At 44.9% G+C, this 12,935-nt stretch overlaps 1 protein-coding gene across 1 annotated transcript; it reads right to left on the bottom strand.

Annotated features, from left to right (window-relative positions):
• Nucleotides 1-9,965: 9,965 nt before the first annotated feature.
• On the bottom strand, nt 9,966-12,725 carry atf4 (activating transcription factor 4). The gene is given in 3 exon segments (NM_001004785.1): nt 9,966-10,879; nt 11,104-11,403; nt 12,472-12,725. Coding segments are annotated over 2 exon segments (1,011 nt in total). The 5' UTR covers nt 11,291-11,403; nt 12,472-12,725; the 3' UTR covers nt 9,966-10,055.
• Nucleotides 12,726-12,935: the final 210 nt, after the last annotated feature.

The following is a 12,935-nucleotide window of genomic DNA, read 5'->3' as shown; positions in this document are numbered from 1 at the left end:
CCACTTCTTTAGTTAAGCTTTAGTTATTTAATATGATTTCTACAAGTAGGCAAACTTGGTAAGATTGTATTTTGCTGAAAATAAAACTGTAGATCTCACTTCTAATAAATAAATTGAATATGTGTGTAATGGGATTTTGTAGGAAAATGGAACTAACAACCGTGTCGTCAACATTTCATGCAAGTTTTCCAGGATTCAGACTTAAATGTTTGAATGCTGTATATTTTGCCAGCTAGGTTACACCCATATCAGGAGGTGCTTCGACCAATGTTCCTTCTCACTTAGTGGCCCTAAGGGGCACATTTACTAACCCACGAATCTGAATTGGAAAAATTCCGATTGGAAAACGAACATTTTGCGACTTTTTCGTATTTTTTGCGATTTTTTCGGCGCCTTTACGACTTTTCGGAAATTGTCGCGACTTTTTCGTTACCAATACGATTTGCGCAAAAAAAAGTGAGTTTTTCGTAGCCATTACGATGCGCTCGTATCTTGTCGCGACTTTTTCGTATTGAGCGCTCGTAAGCGGCGGGCGAAACTTTCAGACTTAGCATGATTTTGGAAGCCTCCCATAGGACTCAATGGCACTCTGCAGCTCCAACCTGGCCCAAGGAAAGTCTCCCATAGGGCTCAATGGCACTCTGCAGCTCCAACCCGGCCCAAGGAAAGTCTCCCATAGGGCTCAATGGCACTCTGCAGCTCCAACCTGGCCCAAGGAAAGTCTCCCATAGGGCTCAATGGCACTCTGCAGCTCCAACCTGGCCCAAGGAAAGTCTCCCATAGGGCTCAATGGCACTCTGCAGCTCCAACCCGGCCCAAGGAAAGTCCTCCCATAGGGCTCAATGGCACTCTGCAGCTCCAACCCGGCCCAAGGAAAGTCTCCCATAGGGCTCAATGGCACTCTGCAGCTCCAACCCAGCCCAAGGAAAGTCTCCCATAGGGCTCAATGGCACTCAGCAGCTCCAACCCGGCCCAAGGAAAGTCCTCCCATAGGGCTCAATGGCACTCTGCAGCTCCAACCCGGCCCAAGGAAAGTCTCCCATAGGGCTCAATGGCACTCTGCAGCTCCAACCCGGCCCAAGGAAAGTCTCCCATAGGGCTCAATGGCACTCTGCAGCTCCAACCCGGCCCAAGGAAAGTCTCCCATAGGGCTCAATGGCACTCTGCAGTTCCAACCTGGCCCAAGGAAAGTCTCCCATAGGGCTCAATGGCACTCTGCAGCTCCAACCCGGCCCAAGGAAAGTCCTCCCATAGGGCTCAATGGCACTCTGCAGCTCCAACCCGGCCCAAGGAAAGTCTCCCATAGGGCTCAATGGCACTCTGCAGCTCCAACCCGGCCCAAGGAAAGTCTCCCATAGGGCTCAATGGCACTCTGCAGCTCCAACCCGGCCCAAGGAAAGTCTCCCATAGGGCTCAATGGCACTCTGCAGCTCCAACCCGGCCCAAGGAAAGTCTCCCATAGGGCTCAATGGCACTCTGCAGCTCCAACCCGGCCCAAGGAAAGTCTCCCATAGGACTCAATGGCACTCTGCAGCTCCAACCTGGCCCAAGGAAAGTCTCCCATAGGACTCAATGGCACTCTGCAGCTCCAACCCGGCCCAAGGAAAGTCTCCCATAGGGCTCAATGGCACTCTGCAGCTCCAACCCGGCCCAAGGAAAGTCTCCCATAGGACTCAATGGCACTCTGCAGCTCCAACCTGGCCCAAGAAAAGTCACCATACTGAAGCTTGAATGAATCCGAATCTTTCGTACTCGGCGCGAAGGCTACGAAAAAGTTGCGACTTTTCGCGCAAGTAGTAACGCTACGAAAAAATCGCCAGATTTTGCGCAACATTCGGAATGGCAATGAAAAAGTCGTGACAATTTTCCGAAAAATCGCCAAATACCGATCATTACGAAAAAAAAACGCAATCGGACGCATTCGGCCCGTTCGTGAGTAAGTAAATGTGCCCCTAAGTGTATATAACGTATATACATAGTGCAGACTAGACTGTCTCCGTGCAGCATTTATCAGTTCTGCAGCCTGAGCACTTATAGGGAGTCCTGCTACAGTGAGATATAGAGCAATGACTCATGGGAGGTGCTTATGCAGATAAGTTAGTGGTCAATTTGTTAGTGTTCACAGCCACAAAATCGCAATATTTTTAGGTATATGCACAGTAATCACAACTGTGTTTTATTGAAGAAAATTGTCTGTTGTAATTTGTGTTTTCATTGTATATTAAAAGAAAAAAAAAAAAGTTGAATGAAGCCAGCTCAGAACTATCTAGATGCCATAGAAGTCAATGGGCAGTGGGTGTAGATATGGAAAACAGTAACTCAAAACATGACCACAATGTACACAATCAGGATTAAGTCATTAGTGATATTTTTTGTTTAAATAAGACAAAACAAATCAAAGAAATCATGATTAATTGCAATTGATGCAATAGCAATTAGCCATGATTTTGTGAGTTTTTTTGCAGCCACTCAGCAAATATGGATATATGTGCCCCTTACTCTCCTTGTTCTAAAACATCATTCATTAAATAAAGAATTCTGTGGGACTGGAACTCTTAAGGGCACATTTATGAACACAGTGGAAGTGCAAAACAGATTTAAACTCTATTCAGAAAGATACATGGCTAAGTACATGTAACTTGTATCTAGTGCCAGTGTGCTGCTTCAACTAGGGTTGCCACTTTTTTTTTGCCATAAATACTGGCCTTTAGGCTAGCGGCAGTCAGTTATGTCACTTAAGGTGCCCATACACTATAAGATCCGCTCGCTTGGCGATGTCGCCAAGCGAGCGGATCTTCACCCGATATCCCCACCTACGGGTGGGCGATATCGGGTAGAAAGTAACTTGAAAAAAAAATAATCCGATCGTTTGGCCCTACATTTGTGGCTATGGGGCAGTCTGTTCGGGGACCGCATCAATGAGCCGATGCGGTCCCCGATCCGACCAGATTTTCTAACCTGGCCGATCGAGATCTGGCCAATTTCAAGCCAGATATCGGTCGGCCAGGCTGCTCTGTTCTGCCCATACACGGGCCGATTAGCTGCCGAATCGGTCCAAAGGACCGATATCGGCAGCTATAGTCGGCCCGTGTATGGGGACCTTTAGGGGCTGGAAAATGGGCAGGCTTGGCAGGGGAAGGGGCAGATGGGGTGGGGAAATGGGTGGGTGTGTGGAATAATGGGCAGGGTAGAGACTGGCCTCTATATAGGGGGTGATCTGCCTCAGAGTCAGTGAAGGGAGGAATTATAGGTAGGGTGGGCAAGGTGCACTGACACAATGATGGCCAGAATGCATTTGCCTTGAGGACGCATTACTTCAAGAGTTTCAGTGTCAGAATGGGGTAAAAAGGATCAAGCAAAGAAGCTGAGCCACCAGCCATAGCTAGCCCTAAAACATGTTTTTTTTTTCTTTTGCTGAGAAAACCTCCCATGTTTAATAGATCCATTGTTCAAGCTTTACTGCTTATTATATCCAAGTACAGGGCCGGACTGGGAGTCAAAATAGTCCCTGGCATTTCAAATACACAGAGGCCCAAACTGCCCCCACCAGCCCAATAAATAGTGACTGTCTATGGCATCTTACAGCAGCCCCTCTGGCATTTGCCTGAACCCACAGATTGCTAGTCCAGGCCTGTTCAAGTAGTTACTGTTTTTCAAAACAATTCCCCCACTAGACTAGAGAATGGCAGTTCACTAAAGCCTATGGGTAATATTTGATACATAGAAATATCAAAACAACCGGTGTGGCAGCTTCCTCAAAGACACATTGAGGCCTAATGCTATGTGGCCAGCTGTGTTTTCCAGTGTGTTCTGTTGCATTTTTAGTGTTACAAAGTGTGTGATAAGCACAGAGCAATGTAGCGGGATACACAGAGACAGACTGCAGAGCATAGCACAGACGACAGACAGTGTGCACTAAACAGACCAAACCTCTGTCTCTGTGCAGTTGGCTAGCAGGGGATGGGAGTGTGCACTTAAGTGCTTGTCACCATATCAACACTTTTTTATACACAGTACACAACCAGAAGTGGGATTTTATGGCATTTTTTTATGTGTAAAACTTTAAAGATAATGAACTTTGTCCTGGGTAGAAGTGTAATTGGGGGAATGAATTTATGACTTGTAAATTTGTAGTGTTACTGTGCCTTTAAAATATAGGCGCCCACAGTGATTTATGCTTTCTTTGTACTTTAATATAGGAAAACCCTGTTCTGTGTATTCTTCAGTGGGGCTGCCTGGCCCAGTATTGTATATATAAGAGATGTAACCACTAGCCTGCCATATTGCTGTTATATTTCAGATGCAAGGTGTGAGAAGTCTATTTTTAGAAGTTTTATCAGAGGTTCCCTGTTTGGGTGCTCTACAGGCTGAAAATACACTGTAGGCACAGCAGTACTAGAGAGTTTCTTATTTCCAGTCCCCATGGATGAGACGAACAGCACAACACAGTGCATGTGTGTATTTGGGGCCCAGTGGAGCCGCTCTCAGTGACTGCAGAACTAATTAGCCACCTGCTCCCCCCAGAGTATTCTGTACACCTGCGCAGGGGGACGCCCTTAAGGAATTGTGCCCAGCGTACTATAGGATTGATTTCCTTGTCATCCCTCTGGGACCCCCAGCCTCACAATTAGCCAGCATACAATACACTCATTCTAAAGGGACAGTATCATCACAAAATGCAGTTTGGCATTGTGGCTGAAAGCAAAGGGTAATATTTAGCAAAATAAAGTAGAGTTTGGAGAGAAACTGCATTACTAAGATAAAAAAACATTCAGTTTACCTCGGTATTTGTATAGGAGAGTGTAGTTACTTGGTTAGATCTTCCTCCCACAATAAGGCAGTCCTGTTGTGCTTTATGGCTGTGAATCTATCTTTAATTTTAGAATTAAAGCCCTTAAGGGTATACTGCTCATCACAATAAAACAAGAGTTTACGTTTGCCTGAAATATTGAATGAGATAAAGGTAGTTCTTCGAAAAACATGTTTCACTTTAATTCTCAAAAGTTATTGCCATGAATCCTGCGCATGATGGTATGGCTCCCCCCTCTGCCCGCTCCTCATGCCACACTCTAGTCACTGCAGCATCACTCAATGCTATGGGAAACCTGGAGCTACCACCATGTAATATAGTAACACAGTAGGATCAGTTGAAATAAGACATACATCCATCAAGTTCAACCTTAATGTATAAATAGAACCTGCCTAACTGCAAGCTGATCCAGAGGAAGGCAAAAAACCCCATCTGAAGCCTCTCTAATTTGCCGCAGAGGGGAAAAAATTCCGTCCTGACTCCAAGATGGCAATCAGACCGTTCCCTGGATCAACTTGTACTGAGAGCTATCTCCCATAACCCTGTATTCCCTCACTTGTACTAAGAGCTATCTCCCATAACCCTGTATTCCCTCACTTGCACTGAGAGCTATCTCCCATACCCCTGTATTTCCTCACTTGTACTGAGAGCTATCTCCCATAACCCTGTATTCCCTCACTTGTACTGAGAGCTATCTCCCATAACCCTGTATTCCCTCACTTGTACTGAGAGCTATCTCCCATACCCCTGTATTTCCTCACTTGTACTGAGAGCTATCTCCCATAACCCTGTATTCCCTCACTTGTACTGAGAGCTATCTCCCATAACCCTGTATTCCCTCACTTGTACTGAGAGCTATCTCCCCTACCCCTGTATTCCCTCACTTGTACTAAGAGCTATCTCCCATACCCCTGTATTCCCTCACTTGTACTGAGAGCTATCTCCCATAACCCTGTATTCCAGGGGGCTCAAACTCAATTTACCTGGGGGCCGCAGGAGGCAAAGTCAGGATCAGGCTGGGCCGCATAAGGGATTTCACAAAAAATTGGCTTTCAAGGGATAATGCAAGGCACGGCGGGCGGGAGCTGCTGATTGCGGAAATGACGTTATGCCATCATAACAGTTATTATGGGAAGACGTTCTGTGTGCACAATTTGCTCCTTAGCAGCTAATTGTGCACACAGAACGTCTTCCTATAATAACTGTTATGATGGCATAACGTCATTTCCGCAATCAGCAGCTCCCGCCCGCCGTGCCTTGCATTATCCCTTGAATCGCAATAAAAATCGTGATCCATTCATTGCTTTTGAGAAGGCGTTGGTGCGGGCCACAAAATACTGTACCGAGGGCCGCGAGTTTGAGACCCCTGCTGTATTCCCTCACTTGTACTGAGAGCTATCTCCCATAACCCTGTATTCCCTCACTTGTACTGAGAGCTATCTCCCATACCCCTGTATTCCCTCACTTGTACTGAGAGCTATCTCCCATAACCCTGTATTCCCTCACTTGCTAAAAAGCCATCCAACCCCTTCTTGAAGCTATATAATGTATCGGCCAGTACAACTGATTCGGGGAGGGAATTCCACAACTTCACAGCTCTCACAGTAAAATTCCTTTCCGAATATTTAAATGGAACCTGCTTTCTAATAAATGAAATGGGTGGCTTTGTGTCAGTTGGAAGGACCTACTGGTAAATAAAACATTAGAGATGATATTATATGATCTCATTATATATATATATATATATATACATACATAGATGTGCCTCTTCGCCACCATAAACAACCCTAACTTGGTCAGTCTTCTTCATAACTGAGACGTTCCATATCTTTTACCAGCTTAGTTGCCCTTCTCTGGACCCTCGCTAATTCTATAATGTCCCGTTTGAGCCCTGGAGACCAAAACGGCACGGCATATTCTAGATGGGTCCTTACCAGCGCTCTGTAAGCGTAAGAGTAACCCCCTCCTCCCGTGAATCTATACCCCTTTTGATACAACTCAAAACCATGTTTGCCCTTGCAGCTGCTGCCTGGCATTGCTTGCTACAGCCAAGTTTATTATCTACAAGGACCCCAAGGTCCTTCTCCATTATGGATTTGCCAATCTGCATCAATAAGCTCACCTTGCTCAATTTATTGGAACAGACTGGCAGGGCAAGTGCAAGGAGTGGCCCAGGGTCAGACTGAGGTATGTAAAGCCCACTTGGGCTGCCACACCACCCTCTGGCCCCCCGCAGACTGCCATCTCACTGACCCACTGCAAACCCCAGCCCCCCCATGCACACCTTATACTTGCTTTTGCAGCAATCAGGGGAGGGAGAGTGTGGATCAGGCCTGGGTCAGTGGGTCCCACTGGGTTTTTTTCCTGGTGGCCCAGTCTGACCCTTGTGCGGCTTTGGACACAAGTACCTTAAATAACAGGCACAGATTTGCACTAGTCCTGGAAGATGGCAATAGGGGGTCACTACTGACTTGCACCTGTTTTCGATGAATGCGCATGCTTTACTTTCTGCTTGTCTGAAGTGCGCAAAATCACGCTCCTGATCTGATAGCAGGCGCAATTATTCTAGGAAATTTGTACTGAGCAACTCAGCGCTATTTGAAATATATATATATATATATATATATATCTGTCATGTTTTTTACCCATTATGCCACTTTGTTTCACAGAACAGCAGGGACCCACAAAATAACCCGTGCTGCAACCTGAATTTACATGTACAAATTTCAATGCTAAATAGTAAGTGCTTTGGAAAATTGTACACAAGCTGCAGCGCCAGTTTTTCCTAGAGCCAGAGATGATAATGGTGCGTAAGACGATTGCGTGCGTAAGCACAGCACACAAACACAACCAGGGTGGGACTGGCCTACTGGATTACTGTAAATTCCCCAGTGTGCCCTTCCCCCACTCTAGAACACAGAGCAGTAACTCTTTACTACCTTTTACAGGTTTTAGTTGTGGTTTTAATTTATTTCACAGCATTCCTAGTTTTCTCTCAGAAATAAAGTGTGAATGTGAGTGCTCCAAGGTATCGGTGGGGGGGAGGCAAATCATGGAAAAAAAAAACCTTGTGAGAAAGAGTGGGACAGTTTAAAAGCTGGCAGTGGAGCCAGGGGAAGACAGAACTTTCCAATAAACATGAGTTGTCTCAGGACATTTCGTCAGGAATGCTACACATTGGAGTCTGTTTAAATGGATCTGCATACACATTCACCCCAATTTCCCCCACATTTTTGACCAAGTGGGAAAGAAAGGGCTGTGTAAAGCTAAGGGACAGGTAAAAATGAGCAATAGGTAATCTCTTGCTTATGTGAGGGGGGACTATAGCATACCCATACAGTTAACTTGCAGTCAGCTCAAAATAAGGCTTAATCCCTCTCATTTTCAATCTTCCTTTATCCTGGGCTGCAAATAATGACTGACATAGTGTCTTCCTTTCCTATTTCCCATGTCACTCTGAAACAAGGCTTTCTGTACTTACTGCACAGTGGTGTGACTCATTCAGATGTTTCAGCAATGCCAGTGCCTCCATATTTCTCCTCTTATTCCACCAGCCAAGCTTCTTGCATTATTTAACATTTTTAATACTGGTACCAGTTGGTGTATTATAACCTTGGAATGTCTCACTTCTCCATCTCTCATTTTTAGTCCCCTCCAACCACCCTTGCCCCGAAACCACTGTAACATCACCACTGAGGTGCAGTCCATGCCTGCCAATCAGTCCAGGAATATACAGAGCATCTTCACATGCTACCAAACAGTTGGTACAAAAGCTCAGTACCTCAAGACCAGGACTAAAGTTTAAAAGTCAAGGCCCATATGGGAAGGGGTACCACTCTATAGTTATATAGTGTTAACTGTAACACCACCGTAGAGCAGCAGAGATTGCAGGGAAGGGGGATGTAAATGCTGGTGGGCTGAAGGGTTATACACGTGCAGCACTGGGATTTCTGCCTTTCTTGAGGCAGAGATGGTGGGCTCAGCCGCCATCCATTTGTATAGCTTCTCCTTGTAACTAATGTGTTTGGGATACTACATTGCGCACACTAATTGCCTGAAAACACAATTTTGTACTTATTGTGACCCACCCATTAAAAATAATTCTTTCAAACAGCCAGAAATATAACTTATGCTCTGTGTTCCAGCATGGCCTGAAAGCACCAGTATTAACCCTCCCTTTATTTCACCTTCCCGTTTTGTCCAACCCAGACACCTGCCAGAAACCATTTTTTGGGCCTCATAAGTGTTACCAAGCTGCTGACTAGGCCAAGAGAGCCAGTCAGCAAACAACTTCACTTACATTATCAACCTGAACAAGAGTGTCACTAATACTATAAAACTTCCTATTGGCAGGTGGGATCTTCTATACTACATCACTCAGCTGAGCAACATGCATTAAATAGAAGCTGGCTATTATAGAAAAGCATTCTGTAAGCCAGGGGTGGCAAACTCGATCACATAAGGGGGGGCAAAATCTAACACAGGCTAATTTGTGGCCCAAATTTATTTTAGTCTTAGTTACTATGTGAGGAAATTGATCACACTGGACAGTCAGACACACTTGTGTTTGACATGTGCCATAAGCAATAAATTTGGCAGCTACATGCAGAAATTGAAAAAGGAGAAATTTGTCAAGAAGTTGGCATATCACACACTAACAGGTCAAGTTAAAGATTATGCAAAAATTTATATTTTTTTAACTTGGCCTGTTGAATGGTGTTATTTGGAGCTTATTCGGGTGTTTGATTTGTGTAGGAACTGGGAGTGCGCTGCTTGCTTTTACATATCTTATGCATACAGGGTCATTTACTTTGCATATGTTCCATGGTTGCTACTTAGAAACTGCAATTCTATTAAAAAAAGGTGTTCAATATTACATTAACTGGCTTTGGAATGTAACCCTGTGCACAGCTCTGATCTATGCCACACAGCCATGAAAATAAGAGTGCATCATGCTTTAAAACCAGCCATAAGAATCTATGGTGCCAAGCACTATGGTCTTACATGCAGGCACCAGTGCAATTGGCACTAAAAGGGTTAAGATCAAGGTTTCATTATAATGTATTAAAGGGAAAATAGAAAAGAACCCCACTTAGTTCATTTTGAAAACCCAAGCTAATTTATACTGCACAAATAAAGAAATCCGACAAAAAAGTAACTACAAAATAATTTATTAAGTAGACATTCCACAACATTCTTAAGTGACCTATATACAACATACACACGCTCCAGCTTTGTTCCCTATTCAAGAACTTTTTGCTCGTTTGCTTTTGGCCTGTCGGACTTCAGCTATCAGATCTTTCAAATACTGGATCTCTTTTGTTAACGAATCTACTTTTTCTCTAAGGGTATCATTTTTTCCCTCTAGTTCTCTGCACTCTCCAGATATTAACTCTTGCTCTGCTCTTTTCTTCTGTCTGTAGCGAGTGGCTGCTGTTTTGTTCTGCTCCATTTTCTTTTTCTTCTTGTCTACTCTGGGCTGCCCTCCAGCTACTTTCACCTTCGCCATCACATCTCTATCCTTACAGGGAAGATCATAAGGTTTGGGTCTCTCAGAGACTGGGGACTCTAGGGAGGACTGAGGACTACTATAGCATTCTACAGTTGATGGACTCTGCTGAGGGGATTCCAAGTAGGAGGGGCTCATGCTGATTCCACTATCATTATCAGAGGAATCTTCCTTCTCACATTTAAGTATCTCTAGAGTATATGTTGCAGAGGACTTTTTCTCATCCTCTGCAACATCTACCTCACTACCTACATCCAAGATGAAGGAATGGTCTGGGCTAGAGGAGAGAGAGGCTGTCAAATCTGGGCTAAATGGGGCAACCTGATCAGCATCCAGTGGGGACTCTGGAAGAGAGACAGGTTCAGGTGATGGCACAAAGTGGCCAATCACTGCTGCATGAGGTGGGTCCTCTAGGAAATCACATGAGTCTTCCAACGTGGATGTTAGCTCATCTGGTGAGATAGTGGATTCCAGATCTTCCAACCCAAACAGGGAGTCTAAATCAAATTCCTTCAGATCCATCTTTTCCACCATCCAATCCATGCCGGAGAAGGCGTCCCCTAATAAAGAACAAAGAAGGCTCAGAAAGCAAAGCAACAAATTTCTATCATCTCATAAGCTAAGTTTTACAATCTTTCCACTTAAAATGCCCATTAGCCATTGAACAAATATTTTAACAAATCTATTCCAGTAATGTGGCTGCAAAGAGGTGCTTCAAGCAAAATACATGAATATTCTATTATACAGAAGAGAGACTGAACCCTTTGAAAGCCAGTTTACTTACCATGAAAACTGCCTAAAGATTCAACATAAGGCAGCAGGTCAGAGACGCCATCCTTAGCCTTGTCGCTGGAGAACCCTTGCGATAGGAGGTACCCGGGCACCTCAAATTCATCCTCCAAGAGACCCAAACTCTTTTCAGCCGCCAAAAACGACTGGTTGAAGGGGGACAGAAGGTCCCCCAACAGCATCTCGTCGCTTAACAAACTCATCTTTCTGTAGGATCACGAATTCGACTGGTGATGACAATTTTGAGCTTTCTTCCTCGTATACAGCAATGCTGCTGTGGGATGCCTGGAGAAGCCTGCATAATAAAAGCAAATATTAAGAACATTATTAAGAAAAACATGCTTGTTCTTCACAATGCTTCTTCACAAGAGCAGTATTATATTCTAGTCTTCTCTTCCCTCATGACCAAATATGGGCACCTTCCCTCCGGCCCCACCCACACCCGGTGATTCACAAAGCTGATCAGCAGCCATTTCACAAGTTAACCATCTGGTTTGTTCTCCACCCTGGTATGGATGCCATTTTAGCATCAAACCCCTTTAAATACAAATTGCTAAACCATCCAAACCATGTCCTAAACAAATGAAGTCACCTTCCTCACATAAGATCATTGTTGAATGCTACATTTTATTGTTAAGCACAACACTAACTGAAAATACATTACTAATTTTCAATGCCATCTGGAGCGCTGTTATGAGAGATTCCCCTATGCATACAAGGGAAACAGCTGTCTCTAGAGAGCAAGTCTAAATCTGCCTGGGGAGAGTCTCATTTCAAAGCACACCCATTAAGAATTCCCAAGCCACACAGGAGCTAGAAATACCACTAAAGGAGATCAAACCCACTGTGACATTGAAACATTTTAGAGAGTCCCCCATTCAACAAACTGATTAAGGCAATAGCTACAATTCCTAGTGGAATTCGTTTAACCCTATGGACACCACCCAGGTTACAAAAGCAGCAAGTTAATAGCTTCAATAATTTAAACCGTAAACACAAGATGCAAGTTCAGGAAATCTGCATTTGTAAGAAAACCCAAAGGTCCCTTTGTGGCCCTAATGAATGAGATGTATATACTGATAATTGTCACTCCAGCAGCCGCACAATATGGCTGATAGCTATTGTCTACCTGCTGTACATACATCGTACCCTAGGGGGCGCCAGAGTCGAGTCTGCCAAGGACAAGAGCCACATGGCAAGACACATAAGAACATTTACGTTCGATCTACCGCTACATTACCCCAGACATTCCTTCCTGCCCCGTTTTATATTAATACTCCTGCATTTCAAGCAATTTCCCACCCCCCACACACACACACTTAACACCTCGCCATGTAGTACATGACCCAGTAGGGATACTTACGCCATGGCTGTGCCGTTGCCTGGTGCTGCGGGCGCCGCTGGGAGCTGCTGCCTCGCTATGGCCGGGGGAGAGGGGAGCCGCAGGCCTGTGCTGCCGCTATAGCGCCATGGCTGTCCGCTGGTTATTGCGGCGCCGGACTGAAGAAATCACTGTTGGAACCTGCTACAGCAGAAGCGTCGCGTCCTCAAACCTTAGTATTTAGTTAACAAAAAAGACCCAGCGACAGCAAACTACGTTCCCTCTTTCATTCCAAGCTGCAGACTGACGTGGCGGGCGATTTACCGCCCCTTTATATAGACTCGTGGTTCCGCCCCGTGTATCCGTCCGCTCTGTAGTCTCTTCTTTTGTAGCGTCGCTCTGACATGTGATCTGACGGCAACGTGTGCCTCCGCTCCAGGAACTATACTGTGTAATGCAATTATAAATGGATCAATAGGGTTCTAACAGAATAAGATTCATCGCGG

This window comes from Xenopus tropicalis, chromosome 4 (assembly GCF_000004195.4).
Source record: "Xenopus tropicalis strain Nigerian chromosome 4, UCB_Xtro_10.0, whole genome shotgun sequence".
NCBI classification, from domain to species: Eukaryota; Metazoa; Chordata; class Amphibia; order Anura; family Pipidae; genus Xenopus; species Xenopus tropicalis.
Note: the sequence above shows the minus strand (reverse complement) of the source record. Positions and strands in the feature narration are given on the sequence as shown.